Source organism: Lepidochelys kempii, chromosome 6, assembly GCF_965140285.1.
Source record: "Lepidochelys kempii isolate rLepKem1 chromosome 6, rLepKem1.hap1, whole genome shotgun sequence".
Classification (NCBI taxonomy): Eukaryota; Metazoa; Chordata; order Testudines; family Cheloniidae; genus Lepidochelys; species Lepidochelys kempii.
This window is the reverse complement of record NC_136385.1, coordinates 66,351,172-66,368,258: the sequence shown is the minus strand read 5'-3', so window position 1 is coordinate 66,368,258 and position 17,087 is coordinate 66,351,172. Positions and strand designations below refer to the sequence as shown.

The following is a 17,087-nucleotide window of genomic DNA, read 5'->3' as shown; positions in this document are numbered from 1 at the left end:
CAGTCACAGAATTCCTACTAACTGTACCCAATGCTACTTTATTATATGCACAAGCAGAGTAGGAAGTCAATTTGACAAAAATCTCTGGAGCGTTTTAAATTTAACAAAATCTTTGCAATGCTGTGACTGTCCCTAGGACTGAGAATCACCTTGTTACCCTGTCTCCAGCATGAGGTAGTCTTGCTTGAGCTTGGCTGGGCATCAGCTCCCTGATACCACCAGCCTGTTAGCCACCCAAATGCTCTCCTCTGAGCAATGCCGACCCTTACTTTGCCTTGTGGGTCAACAGTAGGTGTACCCCACTACCCAAATCCATTTGAAACATTCCCCTGTAGTATCTAGCCTCTTATCCACTGAGCACCCACAGCAATACCAGGTCTCCTATCCCCAATGGACTAGTACATACCAGTTTGTACAAATCAACTCAGGAGCAGCACTTTGCTTAATATCACAGCACTTAGATATATTGAGAGTGAAAACAAGAATATGGTTATCAAAGACTGAAGATTCAAATAGTAAGAATATTAAAAAAATGGTTACATATAAAAAAATCTTAATATGCTTTCTGGAGACTAAACTTAACAAGTCCGCCTCCTGTCTAAAGTGTTTTATTTTACTCAGTGTCTTCTGCAGCTTTTTTAAAAAGGCTGGTTGAGATCCCATATTTGTGAATTTGAACACACAGCTGGTCTATTTCCTAGGTGCAGGATGATGGGGTGTCTTTGCCTCAGATATATGCTGAAAGCTTGTCATCTTTGCACACAGCCAGGATACCACTCATGGTTTGGTTTTTCCTGTGTGCGCCATCTCTGTTGACTTTGTATGTAAATGGGCATCCATTGTGTTTAGCTTATAAAGCTTATTTTACATGTCAGAGAGATACACATTACTTACCAGCTGTCTGGAGGAAAACTCGTTTTTCACCTTGTCTTGATACAGACTTTGAAATATTGTGTGTACACACACCCCACAAAGAATTGTATGTACAGACACTAATATTAATGACCAGTGTGACCCTGGCTTTTAAGACCTCACATGACATCTTTGGTGACCTAGAACGTACAGACCAGAATCAGGATATTCATGAAACCTCCTTACCAGCTGCTATTAAGGGGTTCTTGGGTCACAAATGCACTTTAACTCCTATGTGCAAGCAAAGCTGCAAACACTGTGTGTAGAAAAAAGGAGTGCCAGTTCCAACACAAAGCAGCTCACTTATGGTAGCACCTAAAGCATCCAAACAAGATCAGGCCCCATTATGCTAGGCACTGTACAAAAAAAGCAAGACTGGCTCTGTGTGAAAGGTGACAATCTAAATTGGGAGGGTAAGCTTGGAGTGGGAGAAGATGTATTACCCACATTTTACAGATTCAGAACGGAGGCACAGAGAAATTAAGTCCACACAGGAAGTCTGTTATGGATCTGGGTTTAAACCCCATACCTAAGTCCCAGTCAAGTGCCTTAACCATAAGCAGTCTCCCCTTTCACTTTGCCTTATTGTTAGTTCACAAATATGTACAACGCCTTGCTGATTCCACTGTATGTTTTACCTCTGGGGCTCAGATAATTAGGAGGGATGAACTTTCTCCTCCCTCTATAGGGGGGAAGGGCCAGTCTAAATTTCATTGCTTACCTATAGTTCAACATGTGTTTGTTGGAATGTGTGTATGTTCTGACTGGATAAATGACTATTGTTACTGTAACTGTACTCATGAAAGGACATAGGAATTGTGCAAGGTATGTCCTGGAGTAACTGGTCATCCTGACTTTACAGACAGAATTCTGGTTTGGTATTCAAGCTCAAACGGAGAGTGTACAGGGCTCTGTCCTAGAGACCAGCAGCTTGCTCTCGGTGAGCAGAGACTCTGTCCAAGGGCCCTGTTTTGCTGGAGGTTCTGACTCCTGTGTGGAGCAATTCTCTGGTGCTGAACCAGACTGAACTCACAGCAAGAGTGCAGAGCTGCTTTCAGGGAGGCCTAGCCTGGCTGGTGGTGGCAGCAACAAAGCTCACTGCCCAGCACCAGAGCAAGCAGCTGCACCACTGTATGCCCTGGTAGTGTGGACTTTTCTTGATCACAGCAGATAAGCAGAGGAGAGGCACTACCTGATGCCCTCCTGATTACCACTGAGTCCAACTGGACCCCTGGGAGGAAAGTGATAGATATTGGTTTTGTTCAAAGCAGCTCAGGTTTCTGACCCTGCGTGTTACACCTTCTCTTGTGATTAGAGATGGGTGAACCAGTTAGAACTAAAAGCTAGAATGACCTTGGTTAATTTGAGTTTCAGATGAATTTTCCACTTTCCTGACCATTAATTTTCCATTTAGTCCCTCTGCATCTGGGTTCCAAGTGGGCCTAGGACCTTAAGTACTGAAATGCTATAAGATTGTTCCTTGCTCTCAGACATGTGTCCAAAAATCTGGAGAGTTTGTGACTGAACCTCTGAATGTTAAGGTGGGTTCATTCACCTCTGGTTGTAATGCCCTAGACTCTGGAGAGGAAACAAATGGTTTTTGTCTGAAAGATGAGCCCAGAACATCAGAGAAGGAGTTTTTTGAAGCTCTTTGTGGCAACAGTAATGAATACAAGTCATCTGAGCCCACTCTGTCCTCCCTGTAACAGTGCTTCTGGGAACAATAGAAGAAATCCCTCTAAGTCTCAGTTGCCTCCTTCCCAGCAAACCACACTTCTCTCAGACATGAGTAAGGAGGATTGCCCAGTGGTTAGGGCACTAGCCCAGGACTTTGGAGAAGTAGGAGAACACAGCAACGGCTTAAGCAAGCAAGGCATAGAGCAGTTGTATCCTATGTGTAATCTTCCTTCACATAGCTCTGAAAAGGCAGCTCAATCCTGGTCTGCAGCAGCCTTTACTATCTCAATCCTGGGTCCCTCCTGCACCTCTACCAATATACCCCTATATTCCATATTATCACTGCGACCCAGGGACCTCTTGATGCCAGAGGGCACAGGGGTACATCAGAGTTAGAGATCCCCTGGGTCTCTCGTTTATCTACTAGTCTGCCAAAGAAAGGCTTTCATTAGAGACTTATGTGACAAAGTCACACTTATCTGAGGGAACACGTGAAGAGTTATGTATATATAACTAATATATATATTTTAGTGTATGTACACACACACACCCACCCCTACCTAAAAATGGTTATCTAGGTCTGAGAGTTAAGGCAAGTCACCAAAAGGTTAGATGGAATATTGTATTACATTTAACATCCTTATAGAGGGGAAAACACCAAGTACATCACAGGCAGAAATCCTGCCAGACGATCAGTGGGGCCACTGGATGATCAAGGTGGTGAAGGAGCACTCCAGGAAGATAAGACCATTGCTGAGAAGCTCAGTGAATTCTTTGCATCTGTCTTCACTGCAGAGAATGTGAGGAAATGACCCGAGTCATTCTTGTTAGGTGACAAATCCGAGGAACTGTTCCAGATTGAGGTGTCAGTAGAGGCAGTTTTGGAATAAACTGATTAAGCAAACAGTGATAAATCACCAGGACCAGATTATATTCACCCAAAAGTTCTGAAGAATTTAAGTATGAAATTACAGAACTATTAAGTGTGGTACATAAACTATCACTTAAATCAGCTTCTGTACTAGATGACTGGAGGATAGCTAATGTGATGCCAATTTTTAAAAAATGCTCCAGAAGCGATCCTGGCAATTACAGGTGGGTAAGCCTAACTTCAGCACCAGGCAAATTGGTTGAAACTATAATAAAGAACAGACGTATCAGACAAATAAATGAATGCGATTTGTTGGGGAAGATTCAAAATGGTTTTTATAACAGGAAATCATGCCTCGCCAATCTACTAGAATTCTTTGAGAGGGTCAAACAAACATGTGGGCAAGGGTGATCCAGTGGATGTAGCATACTTGGATTTTCAGAAAGCCTTTGACAACGTCCCTCACCAAAGGCTCTTAAGAAAAGCAAGCAGTCATGAAATAAGAGGGAAGGCCCTCTCCTGCATCAGTAACTGGATAAAAGACAGGAAACAAAACGTAGGAATAAGTGGTCAGTTTTCAGAACAGAGAGAGGTAAATAGTGGTATCCTTCAGAGATACCAGGGATCTGAGACAAGCGCTGTTCAAGATTTTCATAAGAGATCTGGGAAAAGAGGTAAACAATGAGGTGGTGTAATTTGCAGAGGATACAAAACTACTCAAGATAGCTAAGTCCAAAGCAGCCTGAAGAGTTACAAAGGGATCTCACAAAACTGCGTGACCAGGCAACTGAAATTAAACGTTGATAAATACGAAGTAATGCACAGTGGAAAACAATCCCAACTATAAATATAAAATGGAGTCTAAATTAGCTGTTACTACTCAAGAAAGATCTTGGAGTCATTGTGGATAGTTCTCTGAAAACATCTAGTCAACATGCAGCAGCAGTCAAAAGAGTTAATGTTAGGAACCATTAGGAAAGGGATAGACAAGACAGTAACTATAATGCCATTATATAAATCCATGGTACACCCACATCTTGAATACAGCATGCAGTTCTGGTCATCTTATCTTAAAAAGAGATAAACAAACCCCCCCCCCCCAAACCCAAAACCACCACCACGTTGGAAATGAAATAGATACAGAGAAGGGAAACAAAAAATGAAGGGTATGGAGCAGCTTCCATGTGAGGAGAGATTAAAAAGACTGGGACTGTTCAGCTTGGAAAAGAAACTAAAGCGGGATATGTTAGAAATCTATAAAAATCATGACTGGTGTGGAGAAAGTAAAGAAGGAAGTGTTATTTACTCCTTCTAATAACACAAGAACCAGGGGTCATCCAATGAAAATAGCAGGTTTAAAAACATAAGGAAGTACTTCTTCACACAATTTAGTCATCCTGTGGAACTTGTTGCCAGGGGACGTTGAGAAGGCCAAAGTTTAACTGGGTTCAAAAAAGAATTGGGTAAGTTCATGAAGGACAGGTCCACCAATGGCTATTAGCCAAGATGAACAGGAGTGGGCCACGAAAGCTTATGCTCTAATAAATTTGTTAGTCTAAGGTGCCACAAGTACTCCTGTTCTTTTTATGGATACAGACTAACTCGGCTGCTACTCTGAAACCTGTTATTAGCCAAGATGGTCAGGGATCCAACCCCATGCTCTGGGTGTCCTAAGCCTCCAGCTGCCAGAAGCTGGGAGTGGACCAAAGGAGATTGATCACTCAGTAATTGCCCCGTTCTGTTCATTCCCTCTGAAACATCTGGCATTGGCCATTGTTGGAAGAAAGGATACTGGACTAGCCAGACCATTGGTCTGTCCCAGTATAGCCATTCCTATGTTTGGGACCAAGTACAATGAATGCTGTACAATGAATGCTGAAGCAGCTCACTCAAGACCTCTCCAGTGACCATCACCAACAGACTTAATAAAACTCAGTTTGAGAAGAAAGGACTGTCCATCACCAGATCTCTAATTCCAGCAGTTAGGGCAGAAATTCCATCCTATCCTCTAATGTTTTAATCTCTAAATGTTGAAGCACAATTTATGGGGGACACGCTGAAATTCAGCTCTAGAAAGAAAGGGGGAACCAACAGATTTCACGGTGGTACATTTAATTAGCCCACTATGCTAGGTTTCCTAAATATCCCACACCAACATCAATATAATCCACATACCCCTGCACAAGACCCAATCTTAATGATTGTCTGAAAAAGATGAGATGGGAAGAAACACCTGCCATTTCACCCCACACCCCATTTCCCATCTTTCCTAAAATTAAGGCACATGTTATACACAAATAGGAGGTTGCCTCAAACTGTTTAGGAAAAGAGGATGAAAACACAACATTCATACCAGGACGATGGCAGGATGAATAAGACTGCACCCACTTTAAGGTAGAAAAATGCAACAGACATGGAGACAGGTGAAGATGGGGGGAAAAATAAAATTAGGGGAAATTACTGACTTTGTATCTTTAAGGATTTCATCATCGTGGGGGGCATAGGGAAGAATGGAGACTGCAAGGAGAATCCTTCTTTTCCCTTTCCCCAACGCATCCCAGATTGTTTGAACTGTCCCAAAACTCCCCATCTCATTATTTTGAAGCCAACATTAAAGAGTACTTAGACTTTTCATGTACAGAAGCATTTTATACATAGGGATTTGAGAATAATTCATTCACTATATAGCAGGGAAATTCTATCCCAGTTTTACCCATGGGGAAACTAATGCAGAGAGGTTGTGCAACTTGGGCATGGTCACAAAGGCAGGATTAGAGCCTCCAATGGCTGGCTTAGAGCCCTATGCCAAGTCCAATAGACTATTCACCTCTCCCATTTATCCAGCTTCAGGAGAAAACTGCTCATGGCTCCCTTTTACCTCCCTAGCCACTAGTGTGCCACACAGGCCATCTGCAGCAGCCACTCCAGGCACTGGCATGCAAGAGAGCTGAGCAAGACTAAAATTTCTAGACTAAACAAGACTAAATTTCTTTTACCCTTTTAATCTCCCCAAACCACTCTTCCTCTGAAAATCCACACTACAGCAGCCTTCCCTCTGGTTAAGGGCAACTGTTTGGAATGGCAATGGAAGCTGGTAGCAACACTCCCTGCTCAACCATTTGGGAAGGTCACTCTTTGAAACTGCGAATGAGTTGTTACCAAACACATTTCACATAAACCTGAAGGTTATCAAGCTTTTAGTAAGAAGCAGGTGCTCTCCCAAGCCAATTTTCCTTTTGCCTATTAGACAATCTGCAATTCCAGCACATACAGGTCTAGCAAGAGAAGACTATCCCATATCTGGAGGCTCGAGGCACCATTACTGGATAGGCCTGTTCCCTCATCACCTACAAGACGACAACATTGAAAATCCTACCACCATTAACTCCCACGTGATCTAGAATTTTAAAGCAATAAGGAGGGGTTAGTCCTTATGGGTGAGGTTTTTTTCAAGTGAATATAGGGACGATGAAGATGCTGAGTTGACAGCTCTGGAGACTAGCCCTCTTTTGCCAGAACAGACGCAGTATGACCAGCAGCAGAGGAAGCTTGTCCCACACTGTCCAGTCAGTAACCCTCAACCTTGACCTGGAGGAAGGACCATGGAGCTCAGCCTCACAGCACATTAAGTCTCAGCACAGACCGAGGACTTAACAAGGGAGCTAATTAACGTTAGTCATGGTGAAGGTGGATGCTGATGCATAGGCTTGTCCTTTAGGTACAGGAGTGACCAACACCATGTTTTGCACAGGCCAAACAGCTATCAACTGGCAAGGACTTTTGATCTCCAAGTCAGTGCGGGTGATTGCCCACCACTGTATATTTTTACCATCTTGTCATCATTTCCCTTTGGTCAGATACTAGTAGAGAATTCCTTCCAGCCAGGGGAAATCGCAACAGACATAGGCTGACTGAAGTCTTACTTGTGTGAATGATCCATCCTCATTGCATTCTGGAATGAAGACCGCTTCCTGGGGTTTCTTTGCCTGTTCCAGTGCCTGAGCCCTCTCTAATCGACACTTACTTTGGCCAGCATCTGCAAAGGGAACCAAAAATCCACTCATTTTAAGTATCAATTGGCTTCCCAGAAGATAGCTAGAGGCAACATTCAGCAGTGCAAAGATGCAATGGGAAGCCATGTAGTAAGAACGGTTTTCCTACCATCTTTATCTGTACATTAGAAATGCAATTATTAGACATTTTAATATCTCCTGGAAGGAGGATCCAGGAGCTCAAAGTAACAGCCACTGCACACTTTTATAAGCAGTGGCAAATTTCATGGGCAACAATGTTTGGCTACATTCACCCCTGGGGGACATTGGCCTCAACTAACGAATGCCAAAGTCAAGGTCTGCAGTGGTTGAAGGTCCACCAGAGTCGGCAGAGGAGTGGAAGACACTCCTAACCACTTCTCTCTCTGGATGGTCTTGAGCTAACCAGCACAGGCCCAGTATCAGGCAATGCTGGCAGCAGAAAGGATGTAACCGCAGCTGCAGATGGGGTGTTCCAATTGCATGCATCCCCCAGGCAGCTTCTGACAGTAAGACCAACACAGCACTAGCGGCCAATTGAAGTTGCCCTCCTTCATAAGAGCCCCTCGGGCAAAGATGTGCCATCACCAGCTTCCTTTCCTAAGGGCTGACTCCTGCATGGAGTACAATCTGGTTGGAGGGTGGGGTGCAATGTTTCCCTCCTGCATCAGGTGTAAGTCAATCAACCTGTTGCTAAGGAAAGTGTCACAGGGGGAGCTGGGCATATGAGGGGTTAAGGCCTCAACTCTGGCTGGTACTTGAATCAGGTGAGGTCAGCATTTGGAACCTCAACCCCTCATAGGCCCATCTTATCCTGTGACAAAGGGCAAACAAATATTATACTTGATAAGCCTTAAGCAGATCACCTGCAGGGTCACAAAGAAAACTTCCCTCTGCCCTGCGAAGGCACAGTATTACGTTAGCATTTACATTTATTTAAAAAACAAACACACTCTTACAACGCTACTTGTAGGGTTTGGAAGAGGACTGAAAACTGCAACTTCTTACTCAACATATCTGTTCTGCAGAGCCAGATTCGGCCACCCTTATGCATAAGGAGCAGCACTTCCCACATCCTGGATCCCGATTTCCGGGATGCTTCTTAGGGAAAGAATGGCAGGATCTGATCCTCTACTTGATATCTGTATTACAGAAGTGCTGCAAAGCCAGGTGATCAGGATTGGGGTTCCATTGTACTAAACACTGTATAAATGTACAGAAGAGAATCTCCACAGCAATGAGTTTACAATCCAAGTCTAAGACCCCACCGAACTAATGGGTATAGCATACATACATGCATGCATACAGAAGGAAGTGCAATTGGATGGGTGGGGTAACAGTTATACAAATACTGTTTTCAAACATAGCTAGTCTAAGTAGTGATATTAAGATACACAGTCTCTTGCGAACCCTGGGATGGCCATGCCAGTATCCAGGGGGAAAAAAAGACTAACCATCCCTGGCCAGAATGACAGATCTCTTCACACCAGCACTTCTCACTGGAGTTCTGGTGTATTCAGGTCTCAAATCTCCCAGGACCCTGCTCTGGAGAGTTCCCTGACTGATGTTTGTACATCTAGATGTGTTCAGAAATACCTGATTTCTGATCAGAGTTTAAGGCTTGTGTCAAGTTCTCAGAACCAGCACTTCTACTCAATTTAAACACTCTGCAGTCAGCCAATTCTGCACACCCTGTGCATCCTCATGGGAGTCACTGAGCAAACATAGAACTTGCTCCAATGTGGTTTAAGGAACTGATCTCCAGTATATTAAAATCTCTGCAAGATCTTGCAAGGTTGCTGGCTCTCATTTCACTAATGTTTGTCCTCCATCCCTGCAATGTTTTTTGGAGGTGGTATTGCTGATCTGTGGTGTGAGCTCATGAACTCAAATGCCTGTTGATTGACAAACATTTAACAAGCATTTGGAGAGTAGTTTAAGCACTGCCCTACCATCTAGAATGGTTTTCTAGTCAGCTCTCATCAGTAAGGCAACATTTGCCTTGGATGCTATGTTGTGAATCGTTTTGAGATACCCAGTACCTTCAATCCACCACCCCCATACAAATGGCAAAGTAAGAAATGAGGAGTATATGGTAATAGGCAGTGAAACAATTTCAATGAGCATTTCAGTACCTGGAGAACTAATGGGGAGCAAGAGCTCAGCAACAACACTGCAGCTCAGTGAGAGCTACCACTCATCAAGGAATTGGAAGATTGCTCCCTTTTTAAAAATGTAGAGAGTTAAGTTGGACTTAAAGGGGTCAGCTCTGGTATGACAACTATTATGTTCATATCAGTTTACTGTTTGCACAAGCACAATTTTAGTTATCTGCACATAAATAGTAAATTATTCAGGGTACAGAATGCCTGTGACATTTGATTCTTTGTTTTTGGACCTTTCACCACTATGGAAATTGGACATAAAATTGCCATGACCACCTTAGTCAGGAGGGTATGCGGATGGGACATGACCAAGGAACATCTTTGCAATGCAGAAGTGGCGATGGCAACTCAGCAGGCAGCACTCTGAGTCAGTGTGGTGAGAGTCCAGTGCCCCAGCACAGCATTAGAGTGCTCTGTTGTGACAGGTGCCTTCTTCTGAAGGGAACATAAAGCCAATGTGTACAACAACTTGCATCTGTTGAAGACCCGGTAATCTTTGCAGGAGTAAGGGCATTAGCCTAGTATCTAGGAGAGATTCCAGATGTGGGTTATGACATCCTGCCTGATTAAATACCACCTGCAGTTTCAACAGGACACAGTATTCTTCATTTCCTGTCCTAGATTGTTTAGTGCTGTTGCATACCATAAAATAGCTGTCATATTCCATCCTACAGGTGACTATTCCAGTGATGGGTGAAAGGACACTTAGAGTTTACAATATTTTGCAATACATTTTAGTTTGACTTCTGAATGGAAGGTGCCTCTTCTACAGCAAGAGGGCACTATTCATACCTTTTGTGACTGGGAATGGTTTTTATCCTGCTCTTACATACAGGTAGCTGATGTAGCAATATTACACAGCAATGCACACCTCAGTCTCTTACAGGCACCATTATTCATGAAGGATGATCTTTATGCACCATTAGATAAGTTTCTAATTTGACAATAAAGAACATTAAAGTAAATTACAGCAGAACACTGCAAGAAAGGCTCTAGCATAGCAAAGTTAAATTTGAATCCAATGGCAGAGGACATTCCCCTTTATTTACTTCAGTGTAATTAGAAGTGCCTGTCTAAAAGTCTAAACCACCATGGAACACTGGGGGGGCTGCAGACTATGTCTAAGGGGTTTGTGAAAGGTTGTCATTACCACAGACCAGGTATTCAACCTGTAGTCCACAGACCCCTGGAGGTCTGCAGATTAGGTCTAAGATTTCCAAAAGGGTCCGCACCTCCATCTGAAATTTTTTTGAGGTTCTCAAGTGAAAAAAGGTTGAAAACCATTGGTCTAGACTCTTGTGCAGTCTTTATAGACACAAAGACAAGTTTCATCTGTGACCTGCAGCATGATAGGCTGTGCAATTAGCTATTGAACAGTTTTCCATTGGAATATGCTGATTAAATTGAAACGTTTCACAGGAACATATGGATTTTGTCAGAGTGTGTGGGAAGTCATCACATTTCCTTTCTAGAAGATAGAAAATTAAAAAAACTATACTTAGAAAAATAGAACAAATCAACACATTTCAACTTTATCAAAAACACATTTTCAGAATATTTTGTTTCAGGAGGAGAACTCCTGTGATTGACTTTTCATCCAGAGCCTGGGGGGATGTGACAAAAAAACAAAAGTTTCAAGATCTTGGAATTCCCTGTGGGACAAAAATTCTAAATAGTTCTATTACTGACTGTCAAACTGAAGCTGTTTGGGATGAAATTTTCCAAGCTGAGTGTCTGCCTCCAGCTACTTTTTGGGGGGTCGGGTGGGGGTGAAGTTTCAGCAAAAACCTTTCAGCCATTTCTGAGAATGAGATTGGGGGGGTGGGGAGACAAAAACTTTTGCCCATGTTATTACAGACCCATTTAATTGCCAGTCTCTTGCACTTCTGTGCTTTGGATCAGATTTGTGAAAAAGCTGTTGTGTGTAGGATCCCTGCCTCATTTGTTGCAGAAGTTGTCAGGTAATAGTCAACGAGGGAGGGGCTTGCAGGAAGAGGAAGGATGCTTTCATGGCTAAGGTAATTGAATTCTATCCCTGCCTCTGCCACAGGAGTTCCTATGTGATACTGGCCAAGTCACAAATCAGAACTTCCCACAGGTGGCCTCTAAAAATTGTGCTACTTCTGTTCTGGGTGCCCAACCTGAGACACCTCGGGTCAGATTTGCAGAAGTACTGAGTGCTCACAGCTGCAACTGAAGACAAAGGAGCTGCACTTTCAACATATGAAGTGCTATTTATAGAATAAAGTATTCTGAAAAAATCAAGTTCTAGGCATCTCAAATTGGACACTCAAAATGAGTTTAAGCCTTTGACTTAGTGTGTCTGCATATCACCTCCCCATTTGTAAAGTCAAGATAGTAGCAGTCTCATCTCACAGTGGCGTTGTGAAGAGTAATGTTTGAAGAACTAAAATAGGAGTACCATCACAAACAGAACACCCATAAGGAAATTAATTCTAAAATCTGTGCAGCATTTGGCTAGTAAGTAATGCAGGGGCCCACTCTGAAGATATGACCAGAGGGAAATTCAGAGTTTCCATCCCACAGGAAATTCCAATACTGGTTTTCTGAATACTAAGGGGAAAACAATTTTAAAATATTTGCAGTCCATCTTCTGATGTGACAGGTTGTCGTCTCTCAGCTCTGGATGGCAAGGAGGACCCAATAAGTTCTCATTCATAGCAAGTAGTGGCTGCACAAGGATCTCATCTACAGTTACTTCATTTCTAAGAAAAAGTTACCATTGTGCTTGAATGTCTCCACACTATTGCAGGCTGCGTGTCCTAAGTCAAAGATTGGCTGAATTGTTAGCCAAATCTTGGCCATACTAGCAAATCCAAACAAACCTCTGTTCCAGTGACCAAAAAAAATTGACAGTGCGCCCAGTTGAATGCCTCTGACAGTAGATGACCCAAGAAAGTTACCAGTCTTTCAGCTGAAAACATGGGGAGGAACCTTTGAATATGGCAAGATATGAGAGTGTACTGCTGGTGGCTGGGCGGGGGGGGGCGCGGCAAATCCACTTGCGAGGGGAGGCTGATCCTGTGTTCTCTGTATACCCAAACTCACAGCTCAATGGACACTTATTGGTCCCTTGATCAGCAGTATTCTCTACTTCCTCTGTAGAAAAAAATCATCCCTTCCTCCATCCACTTACGGGCCAGATTCAGATACTATACTCAACTGAGTATACTATTTCAATGGGTTACTCATGGAGTAAGGTACTATTTAACATAAGCATGCCAGAATCCAGCCTTAGAGTAAATAGGACTCCCGCCCCCACCTCAAAAATAACCAGTTTGTGATTCACTTACCTTTGCATCTGCCTCGATGCACTACACTCAGACCTGAGTCCCTGCATTTGGCTCTCTGGTAGTCACACATTGACTCATAAGTCCTGCCATCTGAGGCGCAGAGGGGTTTCGACTGGGACCTGGAGCAGTGGAGGTTACATTGTGGGTCTCTGTCACGGTCGCTTATTAAAAACTGAAGAAGGTGAAAAAAGTGGGGGAGAAGAGAGACAAAAATATTTGCTTTGGTTTAAGTCAGCCCAGATACTTTTTGAAGATAGAGATAAATGAAGCAGTTTAAATTCTTGACCTCCATCTAGATTTTCACCAGAAGACTGACTTGATTTAAAATGTCTTATTTTGAGAGGAACCACCATTCACCAATTTTCTTTAAACAATACTACCACTCAGTGTGCAGCCTCTGGAAGAGTGGGCATAAAGGTGCAAAGCCAACACAGGAAGTGCTGTACTGAATGGACCCGTGACCAGTCTAGTCAGTATCCTGTTGCTAACAGTGGCCAACACCACATGCTCCACCCAAAGGTGTAAGAAACACTGCAGGAGGCAAAGGTGGGCTAATCTGTACAGATATTGATTTAAGTCCTGAAACCAAAATAGAATTATGGAAAAAAGTAGCACTGGAAGAGACCAAGAGGTCATCAAGTCCACTCCCCTGCACTGAGGCAGGACTGGGTATTCCTAGTTTAACCTGTCCTTAACGTCCAATTATGGGGATTCCACAACCTCCGTTGAAGCCTACTCTAGTGCTCCATTATCCTTATAGTTAGAAAGTTTTCCCCTGATTTCTAACCCAAGTCTCCCTTGAGGCAGATTAAACCAATTACTTCTGGTCCTACCTTCAGTGGACACTGAGAACAACTGATCACAGACCTCTAACAGCCCTTAAGCTTTGACTATCATTTTATATCCCTTCCAAAACCATTTTAAAATATGCATATAACATAACTCTAGATGTTCTTGCTATGCATATAGATGTACAGTACCTCCTGCAACCTTGTTAAGTGCTCAGACTCAGTGACATCCTATGGTGGAGGTAACTGTCACCTCCAAGTTCCACACACTAATTACATGTTCTGTGAAAAAGTATTTCCTTTTTATCAGTTCTGAAGTGGTCATTTTTAAATTTAAATTGACTAGCCACTTGTTCTTGTGCTACAAGATAAGATAAAACAGAAGTCCCCCCTCTACCATGTGTTATTTTATGTACTTTTATCATGTCCCCACTTCTTTCTGAAGGTAAACAATCCCAATATTTTCATACGAGAGGTTTTTTTGAGGTCCCTAAATATTCTCATCATCCTTCTTTGAAACCCTCTAATTCTGCAATATCCTTTCAGATATGGCAACCAGTATTGCACACCAGTAAGGCTACACCATTGATCTGCAGAATGGCATTATATTTTCCATATTCTTCTCCATCACAAAATCGTATTTGCTTTTTTGACCACAGCTGCACATTGAACAGAGGTCTTCATTAACCTGTCCACAATGATACCAAGGTCCCTTTCCTGAATGGATATGAACCAAGAAACCTTGATTGCCAGTCCCCTGCTATAACCACTAGATTACAGTTTCAGCAGGTTCTGTTTTTTCTAGTAGCCTCTTACTTTTCCATTTCCCTCTTGGCCCCTCTTATATGCCCCATTGTTTATAGATATGGTCAGGTTTCAATTTCTATGTAAAATCAGAGCAACTATTTGCAACAAAATTTCAGTGCAGCTCCAGTAATGAGTCTTATAAGGACCAAGTAGGGATTGATCTTTAGTCCTCTCTTTAGTCCCTATTATATACTTAACTTCACCCTTCCTTCTCAAAACCCCTTTCCTCTGTTGCCGACTCTCAAGCCTGGGAATCAAAGTCCCTTTCTCAAGCCTGCTGGCAAAGCACTTATGAGCTCAGCAGTCCAGAGCTGGCTGGCTGGCAAGTGGTCCCTGACTGACACTCTCTCTCCTTGCATATACAAAGGCACAGCTCTTCAAGTGCACTGATAGCTGGATGCCTTACAGGGAAATGTGAGTCATCACCATAATCACCTTGGAGTTACAGTTGTCTACAAAGCTGTCTGACTGTTTTATGCTTTGAGGTTCAAACTGTTTGGGGAGGTGGGGCAGAACCACCATTGCCCAATGTTCTAGTTTGGATTGGTTTTTACCACTCCAAAAAGATAGACTTATTTTAAAATGAAACTTCAGAGAAGCATATCATTCAATCAGTTCAATAAGCTGTAAAGGGATTGAGAAGGCTAATATCACAAACCTATCAAATTCATTCTGTATGCTGCTGAATCTTTAGGTACGAGTGCATTATTAGAAATCTCATTTAAACAGCTGACAAAAGTGGGCTGGATTTAATTTGGACGGTGAAAGCCAATTTTATTCTAAATGCTTATTTGTCTGGAATTTGATGAGTATCTAGTGGTAAGAGTACGAGTCCTTGAAGTTTGTCAATTCTGTTCCTGCATTACTCATCACAGTTGGGAATTTCTGATATTATTTTTAAAATGTTGGTCCAGGTCTTCGCAACAACATAATAGGATTTGACAAATAGACAGAAGTTGGGTCTGTGTATAATAGGTTAATTAAAATTTCTCTAAATTGCTATTGATCTATTTGTACCCACTGGAGTGCTAAAAATTTTTCCAATGACAATCCAGTCAGGTATGCTAAGGCCCAGAGACAAAGCTATAGATGGAGAAGTTGAGGCCCTCTACCAGTTTGCGATATCAGAGGCTGTTTTGCAGCTGCCCATATATACAAATTTTAAGAAGGAATTTTAAGAGATTGTAGAGTACATCTACAATTAGTAGAACAAAGGCGATAAATATTCATTCAAAGATAGAAGCCATTCCCATCAGGAGAAACAGGAGGTTTCTCAGACAATCCATTCTGATGGCTTGAACTTGTTGGATTAAGGTTACATTATTGCAAATTCTTCACGTTACAGATTGAGCTCTAGATACCAAAAGATCCAGGAGGCACCCTAAAGTGGAGTCAGTGTCTACCACCCCACAGTACTGCTTCTAAGTTACAGAAACTCAGTTTGCAGCCTGAAAGTTTACTGAAACAAACAAATTCAGTGAACTCTAATGAGCCAATTTACAAAATCAAAAGCCTTTTCAACATTTGTTTGGATTACAGTAGCACCTACATGGCATACAAGGTGGTTTCCTTACACCTAAAATGCCAATCCTGCCAAAAAGTTTGCAATCTAAGACGTTAGACAAGCTGGTGCTTGTTTTATTGAAAAGTAGATTATGTTGAAAAGTCTGCATTAAATTCCCAAAGGATATACAATTCTGTATAGAGCATGTCTGATCAGGGCTGGGAAGTAGTCTATTTAATAATCCAACAGGACTAGGTGGGTTGGAGATGTTTCTAAAGGGCTGTGGAATTTTTTACTTGTAGAATACAAGTTCCAATCTAGCCCAGATCATGGGTAGAGAACTAGAAGTGATTTCTTGTAAGCCAACAGATTTGTCTGAAGGAAAAGATGGTTCTCAAATCTGTCTAGTTGGTGGTTCTCAGTCCAGTTTTGAGTTATAGTGTGAACACCTCTCAGCAGCCTTTGTCACAGACAGTGATGTAAATACCAACAGATGGTCTTTTCAAAAAGAAAAGGAGTACTTGTGGCACCTTAGACTAGAATTTATTTGAGCATAAGCTTTTGTGAGCTACGAATCACTTCATCAGATGCATGAAGTGAGCTATAGCTCACAAAAGCTTATGCTCAAATAAATTTGTTAGTCTAAGGTGCCACAAGTACTCCTTTTCTTTTGCAGATACAGACTAACATAGCTGCTACTCTGAAACCTGTTGGTATTTAGTGAACCCACCACTTTAGTCTGTACACGCTAGATCTGCAAGTCCACCTCACCATACACGCAGTGCAGGATTGTTCCTTATGGTATACTTTGTAATGCTTTGCCCCATTTCAAATTTAAACATTGTCTTCCTTGTTGGTGGTCTCTACAGAAAAGCCAAGGAGGGAATGTGCCATGGATGCTGAGCTACATTTCAGGCCATTTAAGTTTGTGTGAGGCACTGTACAAAAGCACACAAGAGGCATCCCTCCCCTCTCAAATGCTTACCATATGCGAAGGGAACCTTGGGGGAAGCATTTC

At 42.4% G+C, this 17,087-nt stretch overlaps 1 protein-coding gene across 8 annotated transcripts in view; it reads right to left on the bottom strand.

Annotated features, from left to right (window-relative positions):
- SMOC1 (SPARC related modular calcium binding 1) overlaps positions 1 to 17,087 on the bottom strand; it is a 181,570-nt gene that overhangs the window by 112,920 nt on the left and 51,563 nt on the right. For all 8 annotated transcript variants that reach the window (XR_012159431.2, XM_073348486.2, XM_073348487.2 and 5 more), the window contains exons 2-3: positions 12,971 to 13,142; positions 7,384 to 7,496 (exon numbers count right to left, since the gene is read on the bottom strand). Coding sequence is in view for 7 of the 8 variants with exons in the window: in XM_073348486.2 (XP_073204587.1) it covers positions 7,384 to 7,496; positions 12,971 to 13,142 (285 nt within the window). In the remaining variant the exon portion in view is untranslated. The remainder of the gene's footprint in view (positions 1 to 7,383; positions 7,497 to 12,970; positions 13,143 to 17,087) is intronic.